At 45.5% G+C, this 12,368-nt stretch overlaps 2 protein-coding genes across 3 annotated transcripts in view; one reads left to right on the forward strand and one right to left on the reverse strand.

Moving 5' to 3' along the window:
- LOC121670827 overlaps window positions 1-3,342 on the reverse strand; it is a 12,330-nt gene extending 8,988 nt beyond the window's left edge. The window contains exons 1-2 of the mRNA XM_042041638.1: window positions 1,948-3,342; window positions 150-1,604 (exon numbers count right to left, since the gene is read on the reverse strand). Coding sequence (XP_041897572.1) covers window positions 150-201 — 52 coding nt within the window. The 5' untranslated portion in view covers window positions 202-1,604; window positions 1,948-3,342. The remainder of the gene's footprint in view (window positions 1-149; window positions 1,605-1,947) is intronic.
- GAD1 (glutamate decarboxylase 1) overlaps window positions 1-12,368 on the forward strand; it is a 39,184-nt gene that overhangs the window by 10,711 nt on the left and 16,105 nt on the right. For both annotated transcript variants that reach the window (XM_042041634.1, XM_042041635.1), the window contains 4 exons: window positions 3,347-3,505; window positions 4,208-4,450; window positions 7,171-7,261; window positions 11,840-11,952. In XM_042041634.1, coding sequence (XP_041897568.1) covers window positions 3,347-3,505; window positions 4,208-4,450; window positions 7,171-7,261; window positions 11,840-11,952 — 606 coding nt within the window. The remainder of the gene's footprint in view (window positions 1-3,346; window positions 3,506-4,207; window positions 4,451-7,170; window positions 7,262-11,839; window positions 11,953-12,368) is intronic.

Raw genomic sequence — 12,368 nt, forward strand, 5'->3', positions numbered from 1 at the left:
AAAAAAAACACAAAAACAAAACAAACCACAAAAAACCACCCAAACACAAAAAAACACCCCCACACCCCTATTTTAAAGCGGTTTAATGAACAGTCACAGCGGGCAAAATACGTGCAGATTCCCCCTGTGTCTGGATTTGTATGCTATACCTTTCATTCCCACCCTGGCAGTTGTTATTGCTGGGACTGATCCTGTGGACATTTGCTTGGCATCAGTGGAAGTGCTCGACGTAGTAAAATTGCTCAGGTGAATCTTCAGCCGTTTGGCCGCCAGATGATGATTCCAAGCCCAGTGATCAACGCGGAAGAGTGAGGTTTCAAAAGCAGCCCATGTATGTTAGAAACTCGGCTCGTCTCCGGAGTCCGTGGGATCTATGCTGCCAAGTCACGTAGGTGGTGCTAAACACCCCGACCGCGGGGAGGGACCAGGATCTCCTGCAGCTGCCTCCGACGTGCATCCCCCGACGGCTGCGGTGCGCGCCGGGACCCGGCAGGTCTGTCCCCGCCTCGGAAGCTGAGTGTCCCCCCAGGGCTGCGAGGCCGAGGGGGACACACACACCTGCCTTTGTGCGAGGCCTGATGTGAAATCACGCTGAATTTGTGGTCACGTTGCGCACCGAGGGACTCCCTCGCCAGTCTGGTGTTACTCGGCTTTTGAAAACTTGGTGTCTTAAAGCGCATCGATGAAAATGCACCTGCGGGACGGACCTACTGCTGAGAAAGGCTGCTCTGTCTGCTTCTCCAGGAGAAGCAGCATGGACGCTATTTCATTCTCTGCTACTTGCTGGAACTCTACTACACCGGCCTCAATTTTCACGTAGGACACAGATGAAAGGTCGGCTACAGTCATGCTCTACTCCCCGGGCGCGGAAGGAGTCCTCGAAGGCCGGCTGTTACGCTTCTCTGTAGCCCGGGACGGCGCTGGGGAACGTCCCATACCCTCCCTCGGGAAACGAGACGGTCCAGCGGCTCCAGAGCGCGGGCTGTCCCTGCCCCCCAGGCTCCCCCTTATACGGAGTCTCCAGCTCCACGAGACACTGCCGTGGCCGAGGGACTTGGGCGAAGGGCACGTTATCTATAGCCGGATGAGCTGATGTCGGGCGACAGCGCGATCCTGCCTACAGGCTTTTTTTGTCCTCTAATCTCCGCCCTCGAGCCTCCCCAGCGCGGCCGCGCAGCCCCGCGAGCCCCACGAGGCGCCGACTGACAGGCCCCATGCGCAGTCGCTTCGAGCCCCAGCTGATCCCCGCCGCCGGCTTCGGGACATGATAAAGGGGCCGGGGAGCCTCCGCGGGGAAGAACAGCCGCGGAGTCGTTCGGGCAAGGGCTGAGCTCCCTGCCCGCAGAGTCTAGTTAGGTCAGACCCTTTAGCGAAGCCACGGCCACACTGAGCCCGATAAGAGTTAACTGGAGGCAACTGCAGCCTTTCTCTGCTGCTGAAGCTGTGCTCCCTCCTTTCCCAGCCTCTAAGGAATGCGTGTCTGCACCTCGAGGAGAGCGCCTGTTGTGCGAGGAGCACGACTCTTGAGGGAAGCGGAGCAGACGTCTCTTCTCACGGAACTCGTCCCACTTTTTTAGGCTCTAAGTGGCACTGCCACTGAGAACCTAAAAAAAAAAGACAGATGGAGGAAAAAAAAGCAAAATGAAGCCTCAGGACCTTGTAAAAGAGGATTCATAATTCAGTTTACACTGCACCTGCTTCGATATCAGCTGCTCCTCCTAATAGCACTAGCTGTTGCAGGAGCTAATGATCGCTGCAAGAGCCATTAGAAGCAGTAACAACGTAACTATATATATATAGGCTACTCCTATGCACGAAGAGAGTTTCCCTTAAATAGTCTTTGTTTCATTCGTAAAAGCATCACAGAAAAAGACTAATCAGTAGAAGATCAGAATTAAAAGGCAAAACGTGAAGTGTTCACTGAAAGTATGGCTCCGACGAACTTACCTGTGAGCGACCCTCCTGGAGACTCGCATTGGGTGCCCGACTGATGCAGAAGGGGCTGCCAGCCGAGTGCTCCGTTTTCGGTAGCTCTTTCCTGACTGCCTGGCTGGCAGCAAGGTCCGAGGCACAGGGAGCCATCGGCCCAGCAGCTCACTGTCGCTCCCTATTGCTCCCCGAGATTCAGCCCCTACTCCTACCCAAGGTGCAGGGGTCCCCTATGGGCCGGCGGTGGGCGCCCGATGGGAGTCGCCCACAGTCCCGGTCCGCTGTCACGGCTCCGGGGAGCAGGGACACATGGCTGGAAAGCGGAAGGCGCCGGACAGAAGCGGCATCGGGGGACGTGGGTGAGCGAATTCAGGACGTTGTTTTTCCTGCCTGCTAAGCCCTCCTTTCTGGCGGATATCCCCAGCCGCGACGAGCCTCGGTTTTGATTGTTGCTTGCTTTAAAAGAAAAGAAAGAATAAAGGAGACCGGCGCCGCCGTAGTGCCTCTTCCAAACATACAGGCACGCTCGCTGTAACCTGGAAGGTCAAACTCCGACGCTTTCCTCAATGACGAAAAGCCCAACACTATGCGTGTTTTAGTGGGCATCATAGATTTAATAGATCGAATCCAGAAAATTAATTGTTCTCCCTGCCTTGTTAAAGTAGACAGATCTCATTACTCGCCGCGGTCTCTGCGTGGCTCCCGCCCCCATAATTCTTGGGGTGAGTGGGTTTATTATTGCCGCGGCATATAACAGCGGCAGTTGTGTTCGGGTTCTGGGCGCCAAAGATGCGTTTCCGGTGAGAGCGGAGCTACTAAAACCTCCGGGGATGATTACTGTTAGCATCAAAGCATCTTTTCAGGTGGAAAATCCGCATCAGTACTTACTGGTAATAGAAGGTGGGGTTATATGAGTGCTACTGGTGTAGTCAGAGCTCTAGCACTCTCAGGACGGCTGCTCCAGAATGGCTGCTTGTTCTCATGCCTTTTGTACATGTGTGAGAGCACCACGAGGAGAACTGAAAATGGCCCTGATTTTAATCATACATCATTGCCCCTGTCTGCTAGGTCCATAAACTTCGCCTGCAGGCTGAAATAGCATTGACTCATCCTGAACTCTCTTCCAGTGGCTGATTACTGAAGTGGAATCTGTCTGATCGACTTAATAAGAATTTACCACTGCACTAAATGACGAAATTTTGTTTTTTGCATGGCTGCGTTTTTGCTGTTGATGGCATTTTGAACTCTCCCTCCTGGAGGCAAATAATCCCCATAAATACCCTTATTCCCGACCTCATTAGTCAGATCTAGAGCCAACACCACTTTTAACTGTTGTCTAGGGAGCTGCTTTTGATATTTCTAAACATGTTGGGAAGTGAGAAAACTCTGACCTGTGCACCTTGCAATAATAATGTAGGGTTCCTGCAAAGGACCAACAGCCTGGAAGACAAAGGCCGGATCGTCAGCTCTCTCAAGGAAAGGCAGTCCTCCAAGAGCCTGCTGGCATGCGAGAACAGTGAGAAGGAATCCAGGTTCCGGCGCACCGAGACAGACTTTTCCAATTTGTATGCCAGAGGTAAACACTTTACAGTTTCTCCTTGCTCCAGCTCAGGCATGTCCCTTAGTAATCTTGCCCTCATCTCCCCTGGAAGTGCAGCCACGTTCAGACTGTGCTTTTCATTGGCTATTTTTGAAGGTAGCTCCGTGCCTGTGCTTTTCGGGAGCTGCACTGGTGATGTATGCGGGCTTCCTGAAATGCAGTTTTATGTACTTTGGGCTGATCCTCTGCAGCTCAGCTTCAGCGGTTCCAGGGGTTACTCCAGATCCAGCATCCGGGAGGAGAATAATTTTATATTTTTGTCCTCCTTAGTAAAATAGTAATGAAGCAGCCTGTGATGCTGGTACGGGGCCATTGCAAGAAGAGTGGGAAAGGGAAATCAATCCCTTTGGGGGGCGGAGGTGGGGACGTTGCAAGGTAAGGGCAGGTGCGGATTTCGGGTACTTTTGGCCCACAGGAGGCAAGTGCCTCGCACCGCATAGCCTTAGCGTTGCAGGGCGTGCTCTGGGCCCGGGGCGTGTTGGAGGCACCTCTGCTGTTGCCGTGGGCGACCTAGGCTCGCCCTTCCCCACGGGGCGAGGGGGACCGGGAGCCTACCCCGCTGCAACCGGGCAGCACTGGGGCCGCGGCTTCCAGGTCCTTGGAGCGCTGCGGGCAGCCGAGGCTGGTTCATCTCTTCTCTCTCCCAAAACAAGCGCTGACAGCTGGTTTGCCCCACAGATTTGTTGCCCTCCAAGAATGGTGAGGAGCAGACCATGCAGTTCCTGCTGGAGGTTGTGGACATCCTCCTCAACTACGTGAGGAAGACTTTTGACAGATCCACCAAAGTGCTGGACTTCCACCACCCGCACCAGCTCCTGGAGGGCATGGAGGGCTTCAACCTGGAACTTTCGGACAACCCTGAGTCCCTGGAGCAGATTCTGGTGGATTGTCGGGACACACTGAAATATGGAGTGAGGACAGGTAGGTTTTTGCACACTACTCTGTGGCGAGTACCTCCTGGGACTTTTCTCAGACTCACGGTGAAGAGAGCCCACGGAGACAAGCCCACACCCTCTCTACGCCCGTGCCTGTGCCTCCCTGCAGGCTCGGCTCCAGGGCTGGTTTCGGGCGCTGGAAATGTCTCTGCTCAGAAACTTCAGTTATTGATGACCATCCGTCCCCGCCGGGTAGGGCTCAGTGCTGTTTATAGAGCACAGAAACAAGTTTTTAAGACGTAATCTTTTTCACTTGATGAAATGCGAGCTGTCTGTATCTCCGGGGAGCAATATCATTAGGTAAATTAGGGCATAAATGACACAGAATTTGCAATTTTTCTTTTTTATGTTCATCAAACGTTTAATGAAAAAGAGACTGAAATCCTAGGAATCATCAATAAAGGAACCCTGTGGATTTCAGCCCATTACCCAGGAGCCCTGCCCGTCCAGATCCTTCTGAATCAGACAGAAATCCCGGTTTGTAATCACTTCTTTTACTGGGTGAGCTGTAGCCAGGCTCTAGAGCAAGGTCAATGCTTTTTCAGGCTATTTGGCCTGAAATGTTTTACGTTGTATCCACAGAAATCTCGGCTGGCAGCTAGCCCTGACTGCTGTACACACCCAAGCAGGTTAGGAACTGGAGCGGTTAGCGGAGCGCCCCGAGTTTCCCCTCCCTGGCCTTGCTCCAGCGTTTCAGGGCTGCCGAGCTCTGCTCGGCCGGCTGCCCTCTTCGGCTCGGCTCGGCTCGGCTCGGCTCGGCTCGGCTCGGCTCCACCGCAGCGGGCGGCGGTCTCCCCGCAGAGCTGGAGCGGCGGGAGCTCAGACAGGGAGGCTGTTTCCCGGCGGTCTCTGGCTGGGCAGCTGCGAGCCATGGCTCCTCAAGGACGGGCCGCAGCTTTCTGCTGTGGTTAGTTTTGCAGCCGTGAAGACCCAACACAGTGCATTCAAGGAGCGAAATCTTGACAGCAGATGTGGCCGGTAGCGTTTGGTCCTTTTCCCCATTTGCTTGGTAGTTTGATTGATTCAGGGGAGTCAGGAGCATACTTTGATTTTTGTACTCTTAATCAAAGGGGAGCGTGTTTCACTCCCAGACGCATGGGTTGTTGGCCAGAAGCTAAGTCAGAGTGGCTGCGCTCTGTGTGCTTGCACCATTACTCCGCTATTCATCGTGCCGGCATGTCGAGCAATCTCCTCCCCTCACCCCGACCTCCCCTGGAGCTTCTGTGGGACCAGCAGGACCTGTCCCTGGGACCTGAGAGGCAGGTATCTGACTAGACACAAGCTCTGTTCAAAGCGGTATATGGTGCAGCTATAAAGCTCGGATCGTCTGACTGCCTAGGACACGCATTCTCCTGCGGGTTGCTGGGGCTCACATTCTCTCTCAAGGCGAAGTTCCCTTCAAAGTCACTGGGTCTGAATCTGCAGCCCAGCCTTAGGGGACCGCGGGCTCATTAGCAGCGATGGGAGGTCAGTGAAATGTCGCTTAAGATAACTTCCCAGTCCGTGTGTCCTGGAAAGGGACAGAAGTGCTGATTCGTAAAGCAAACAGCTAAGCCATGGTGGTATTTCTGGGCTCTAGCCCCGAGCCGTGGGTTCCCCGGGCGGGAGCAGCCCGGGTGCGGCGCATCCTCCTCAGGAAGTGTCGCGATGTGGCAACGCCGGCAGGCTCACGCCTCCGAAAGATTTCTGATGACATCGCTCGGGGCAGAATCGCGTTTATTTCTTCATGTCAAAATATGCTGATGTTCCCAGTGTTGAACAGAATCCGACGTGACAGGGTCCCCCCAGGCGTTGAGAGCTGACCTCCCTTATAGGGCTGGGCTGTCCCCAGTGTGCTGTCTGCGTGTCCTTTCCCAGAGAGGGCTAAATCATGACACCTCCCACCTCCCCCCAACGCCTGTTATCAGTTGCTCTCAGTTTTCTTCTCTTCATGCTAGAAAAGTAGACGGGATTATTGCTTATGAAAGTCGTCAAAGCAACTTCGGCTGAAATACAGAAATGTGATTTATTTCGGTTCAATAGCAGACTCTGTTTAAGGAGGTGTATCCTAGCTTATAAACCAAGTGGGGAAAGGGCCCGAGCCGAGGCGCTCTAGTGGGGGTGGGGGGCCTCTCCCTCTGCTGCAGCGCGTCGTACCGCGCTGGGACATTCCCGGCGAGACCACGCGAAACGTCTCTCCCGCGTCCTTGTAGCTCGGGAAGACACTGGCTCCTCCGCACCCCTCTATCGGTCCTGCAGCTCCAGTTCAAGCACCTGAGCCTTCCTCTTTCTCCTTTCAAATGCAAATGGCCCCAGTACCTGGAGGTTGTTACTGCCAAGGCTGTGTCCCCCACCGTGTACTCCTCGCCCGAGTTTACAGCACGACCGAAGCCGGAAGGGGGCTCTGGAGATGGGCTAGCCCGAGCCCTTGAACAGGTCCCGGAGGTGTTTTACAGGCTCAGTTGGCTCTGAGGTTCTCTTTTAAATTTAAACGCAAATGATTCCATACAGAAGCTCCCATCCAAAGCAGTTTTTCAAGTTTGTAATAAGACATCCGTGAATGTTGGCTATCGGTCTCCCCACAAGCAGGACTTGCTTTGAAAACTTTGCTGTAAGTGTTCTGAGTGCAAATGTGTCATGTGTGTCAGAAAAGGTGGATGGTTTAAAATTGAAACCTGAGAGATACCAGTAAAGCTTGTTCTAAGGTGCTCTCAATTCTCTTTTCAGGTCATCCTCGCTTTTTCAATCAGCTGTCCACAGGACTGGACATTATTGGCTTGGCTGGGGAGTGGCTGACATCGACTGCTAATACAAACATGTAAGCAGTGTCTTTCACCGGTGTCTGTGACTGGTGCTTATACAGGCTGCCATGTATCGTGGTAGATTTGTATTGTCACAGACACGAATAATTTTCATTTTTAACTGATGAATGCTACATTTTCCAGGAAAGTGTCTCATGTCTTTGTTAATGTGTCAGTAATACAATGAAAATAGTTACATAAAACTGAACAGTTTTACATTTCTTATAAATAGAAATGCAAATATCTGAGAGGACATGGTAAGTAAAACATAATTATTCTAATATAATAACATGAAATTATTTTTCTTCTTTTGGACCAATCTTCTTTATATTTTTCTTTTTTTTTAGAGCTTTGTCTCTAGACGGAGCAATTCTCCAGCTAGCCACAGGTTAACACTAGAACACAAGATACGGAAAAATTTATTGTCTTCTCTCCTGTTGACTTCAGAGATAGCAGGCTTGAGGCAATACCTTCTGTTCATGTGCTAGTAAAGAAGTGGCTTCTGGGTAGCTTCAAAATGATTAAAAATGTAACACTGAAAAATAATTTTATGATAATGAAGGAATTAGTCTAAGATGAATAAAGTGTGTAAGTAAATAAATTGAAGTATAAAAAAGTAAAATTTAATATCTGAATGCATCAAATAAGAAACTTTTCCTAGTTTTTCTTGACCTTAAAGTTAATGAAAGCTAAATGTCAGCATAAGGTATTACAATGAAATTTTGCAAGAGAGTGCAATTAGTGAAAAAACCCCAAAACAACAACACTAAACAAAAACACACAGAGAAACAACAAGAAACCCAAAACCAACAACAACAACAAAAACAACAAAAACCATCAAAAACCCCCAAACCTTCTAGTCAGTTTTTTAAAATATTTTGATTTCTCTATGTTAAAAAATGTGATCGGAGTCCAAATATCCAGCAGGAGGACTGCTCTCTTTTAGTCCTGTACTGAATGTGTTTTAGCTGTAAAGCTACTTCTCTTTTGGGTAGTTAGTTGCTAATTGTCACGACATAGGAAATGCATCTGCAGGTTGGAAAATGAACAATATTTTCTCTGGCCTATCTGTGAGTATATGGTTCATTAAATATAGCTGCTTACTAGCAGCTCTATGTAGATTAGGAGCTGTGCCTGTTTTGTGACATTAGCAATAAAATAAAATAAATACCTAAGGTGCTCCAGCCAAAACCAGCCTTTTCTTTGTAATAATCATCTCAATTAATTCTCTGCTTGCTAAAAATTTGTAGGAGGCATTTAGGTTTAAAAGCTGATCGAGAAGAAAATGCAGCAATATATATTTTAATTGTTAAACAAGCATTGCAAAGTGCTTTAAAGTGCTTTAAAGTGCTTCAAAGTACCTTTTTAGCAGCACAATTAAAAGTGAAAACAGTTCTGATCACATTTCTAAAAACACCTTTGCTTTAAGGTTTTTTCTCTGCAACAAGTACTTCAGTGTCACTTTTTCCAAGCCCTTTTGACTAACTTAGTTATCCCAGTTTAGCTATCCTTTTGTAATCAGTGAAATTACACATATCTGATAGGACATAAAAGAATTCAGCTCTGTGGCAGACTGTGGCAGGATTAAGAAACATTGCCATCCTCCTTAATAACATTGTCCTCATTTATTCACTCCTCAAAGAGTAACTCTCTTTTAAATTGATGTTTTCCTTTGGTGTTTTTGAAAGTAAGTTGTTAAATAGCTAGTTTCTGATCCATTTTTGCTTTAAAAAAGAACATATATTGAAAATACTTCTCTGTGAGCATGAAAATGTAGCATCTATTTGTTAGTATGAGGCTTAATGTGCTTTTTTTTCAGCAAACCAAAATCAACATAGTGTGCTTTCAAATAACACAGTAATTGCAAGTAAGGTTAAAGCAAGATGTTTGTGAAATATGATTCAAAGGACTGTCAGAGAAGGTTATTCAAAATAGCCAGATGTCCTCTGCGAGATCTGGGGAACATATTATTTGTTTTGAGCAGTGTTCCAGCATACAAGAACAGGTTTTGACCTTTACCTAGAAACTGTTCTAACCTATTACAGCTACATAAGCACATAACACACAAGCAACAGTAACACTGGATTATGGTAGGGAATGTTTTCCATTTGCCATTTTTTCTTTTCTATAGATAAACAATACTTGAAATATTTATGAACAATTAAAAATATGTGTTCTCTTTTGCAGATGAGTTTTGAGTAATCAAAACATCTGTACTCTCTTAAAATTTTAAATTATCATTAGGAAATATTACTTAAATGTCACTGTGAAGATAATATATAAAATTAAACATAATAAGCTTCCCACATTGACTTGGAAATAATGTATCAATGTGCTATTCATAGCTCAATCACTAGTCATGAGACCTTCAGCATGGAAATTTCAGAATTTCATTATTCATCCAGTTCTAGAGATCTGTAGTACAGGGCATTCTCTCATCATGCAGCAGCCAACTGAGTTTAAAAATAAATATTATCTGGAAGTTCTGTTTATGCCTGCTGTTAGCTGAGACAAGAGAATATATTGGTGTTTTCAGCATTATGCAGATATGCTTATGAATAGAAAATTGATGTAAAATGCTCTGTGTTTATTCTCAGACTGCTTTTTACATACTGGCAAAAGGGAGAATGGGTATCTAGAGTGATTTGGTTTGATAAAGTGATTTGTCCTTTAGGTGAGAGCAGAATTAAGCCAGCACTGACTTCTACCAAAAAGACCTGTTAGTAAATTCTGTTAGTAAAGAGCTGATACTCATGACTGTTCTAGTTAATTCACAGAAATGCCTGTAAAGGTTGTAACTATAGGAAAAATCTTATCAGAATTTTTTTATTAGGAGATTGATTTGAAGTTGGATGGTTCCTTTTAAGCCGAACATATTTTTTTGGTCTTACTGAATTTTTCAAAATAATTTAAGTTTAAAACAAGTAAGGTGGAGTGACCTTTAGCAAGATGTGGTTTGTAAAATCATAGCCATCATCTAATATAGCTGCACTGGCTTTGTAATTTATAAACATCTGCTGTCTTTTATTTCTTGTCAGTTTTTGGAGACTCAGAAAACAACTTCAGAATAGAATAAATAAGTACTATTTTCTTTGTGTTTAAATATATTAAAAATTCAGTGTGTAATGTCTCAGGACAAAACTCAAAATGTGTCTAAGCTGGTGGGGAAAAAAGAATCACGTTGACTTCAATGTACCTGGTATTGAGCTACAGTGATCTATACACTGCTGAGTTTCTGTTGACTTCAGTTGATCATTCTGCCTAAATAAAGACTGGAATATATTCTAGACTTGCCGTGCTTAAAAACAAAGCAAGCCCAAAACACTGTTAGCAGATGCTGGTGTATTAATTTTGTCTATTTGTAAATACTGGCAGCAAGCAAACTACAGACCAGTGTTCAACTGTCTCTGGCAGTTCAAATGATAATAAAAGCAAAATAAGTAGTATTTTGGCTTCTGAAAATATCAATCACAGTAACTAAACAAGTTACAAATTTTTAATCTTAAGGGAATGTTTTAAAAATGATGGTGGTGTTTCTCTGATGGACTAAGGACACATAAAAGTCTGAAGAAAATATTAACAGCGTAAGTAACCACTGTAGCTGTAAATAAAAGACAAGTTTTTTCAGACACTTGTTCCCTTCTTAGTATCATGTCTCGTTCAAGTTTGCTGTACCTCTTCTCAAAATATCCTTTTAGTATTAGAGAGACAACACATATGTTTTAATGAAATTATTCAAGTGGAGGACATCAGTCAAATCCAAAGTGTCAGGATGTCATACTCATATAGATTCCTTTGGAAATCACAGGTTGAATTTTTCATTTCTCTCTGCTTCCTTTTCCCCCTTACTTATTTTTTCTCCCCAAGCACAACAAGCAGAGTTTGTTTACAGCAGCCGTAATTTATCCATGTACCTTGATCTCCAAAAATAGTTGTATGGTTGTCAGTTTCCATCCACGTATCTGACGCTGACATCAGGGCATGCCAGGATATGTAATGTTTTTTGCCCTCATGAAGTGGATACAATAGCTGACTGCTGACTTGGTTTTGGTAATTGGTAATTAGAAAATCATCATTTGTAATTACTCTTGACAGTTATTGATCACATTGTATTGTAGAAGTTGTCCTTGGAGATCCTCAACAGAATAAATCCACATAATTAATTATATTTAGACTTTGAAACCCTAGCTCAATACTTCTAATTATGGTTTTGTTTAGCTCAGTGAAGTTCACTGTTTTCACAAGAATTTAAGAGTATGTTATTCCACAAGTGTGGAATTGGCACTTTCGGCAACAATTGTTTTACAGGACAATATTGTGCAGAAGTCAGCAGTGCTATGATGGTGAATATTATGTCTTACATCCACTATATAGAAAGCTGAAAATAACTAATACTGCAGGGTTTATTCACCAATATTTCCAATACTGTCTTCCCAAGGATTTTTGCTTGGGTAAAGGTTTAAGATCAGAACCTCAATTTACAGGAAAACTTCTAGAAACCTTGAGTATTTTAACAAAGAATCACAGACTGGGAATTTATGTGTTTTTAGAATCTGTATCTGATTTCGTTTCTTTACGTTGCTTTATCCATGCAGGTTTACCTATGAAATTGCCCCTGTTTTTGTCCTCATGGAACAAATAACACTCCGAAAGATGAGGGAGATTATTGGATGGTCAAATAAAGATGGTGATGGAATATTCTCACCTGGTGAGTTTTCCTTCTCTGTTTTGGTTGTTTGACTAAAACTTCAAAAGTTAAAATAAACATAGGCTGTGTCTAAATATTCACACTATCTGCAACACAAAGCAAGGAGTCAGATATTTAGAAGTAGGAATGCTTTGTTTAAACATCCCACAGAAAACCTGGGATGAAAAATTATCTTTGTGTATGGCTATGTACTGTGGCTGGTCAGCATTTAAAACTTGACTACGGGCTCTGGTGCATAGTTAGGCATTTAAACACCTCATTTGTGCTCATTTCTGGAGGTGCTGAGCAACTACAGCTTCTGTTGACTAAAAGTTGTTGAAAATCATGTACTGATTTCTTTGGTGCTTAGTGAGGATTTGGGCTTACTGTCAGGAAAAGGTTGTGATTGTCTGTCACTTTCTGGGACACATTATCTG

The sequence above is a fragment of the Corvus kubaryi genome, unplaced genomic scaffold (genome assembly GCF_017639235.1).
Source record: "Corvus kubaryi isolate FWS band 111438036 unplaced genomic scaffold, C.kubaryi_AGA036_p1.0 37396, whole genome shotgun sequence".
Taxonomy (NCBI): domain Eukaryota; kingdom Metazoa; phylum Chordata; class Aves; order Passeriformes; family Corvidae; genus Corvus; species Corvus kubaryi.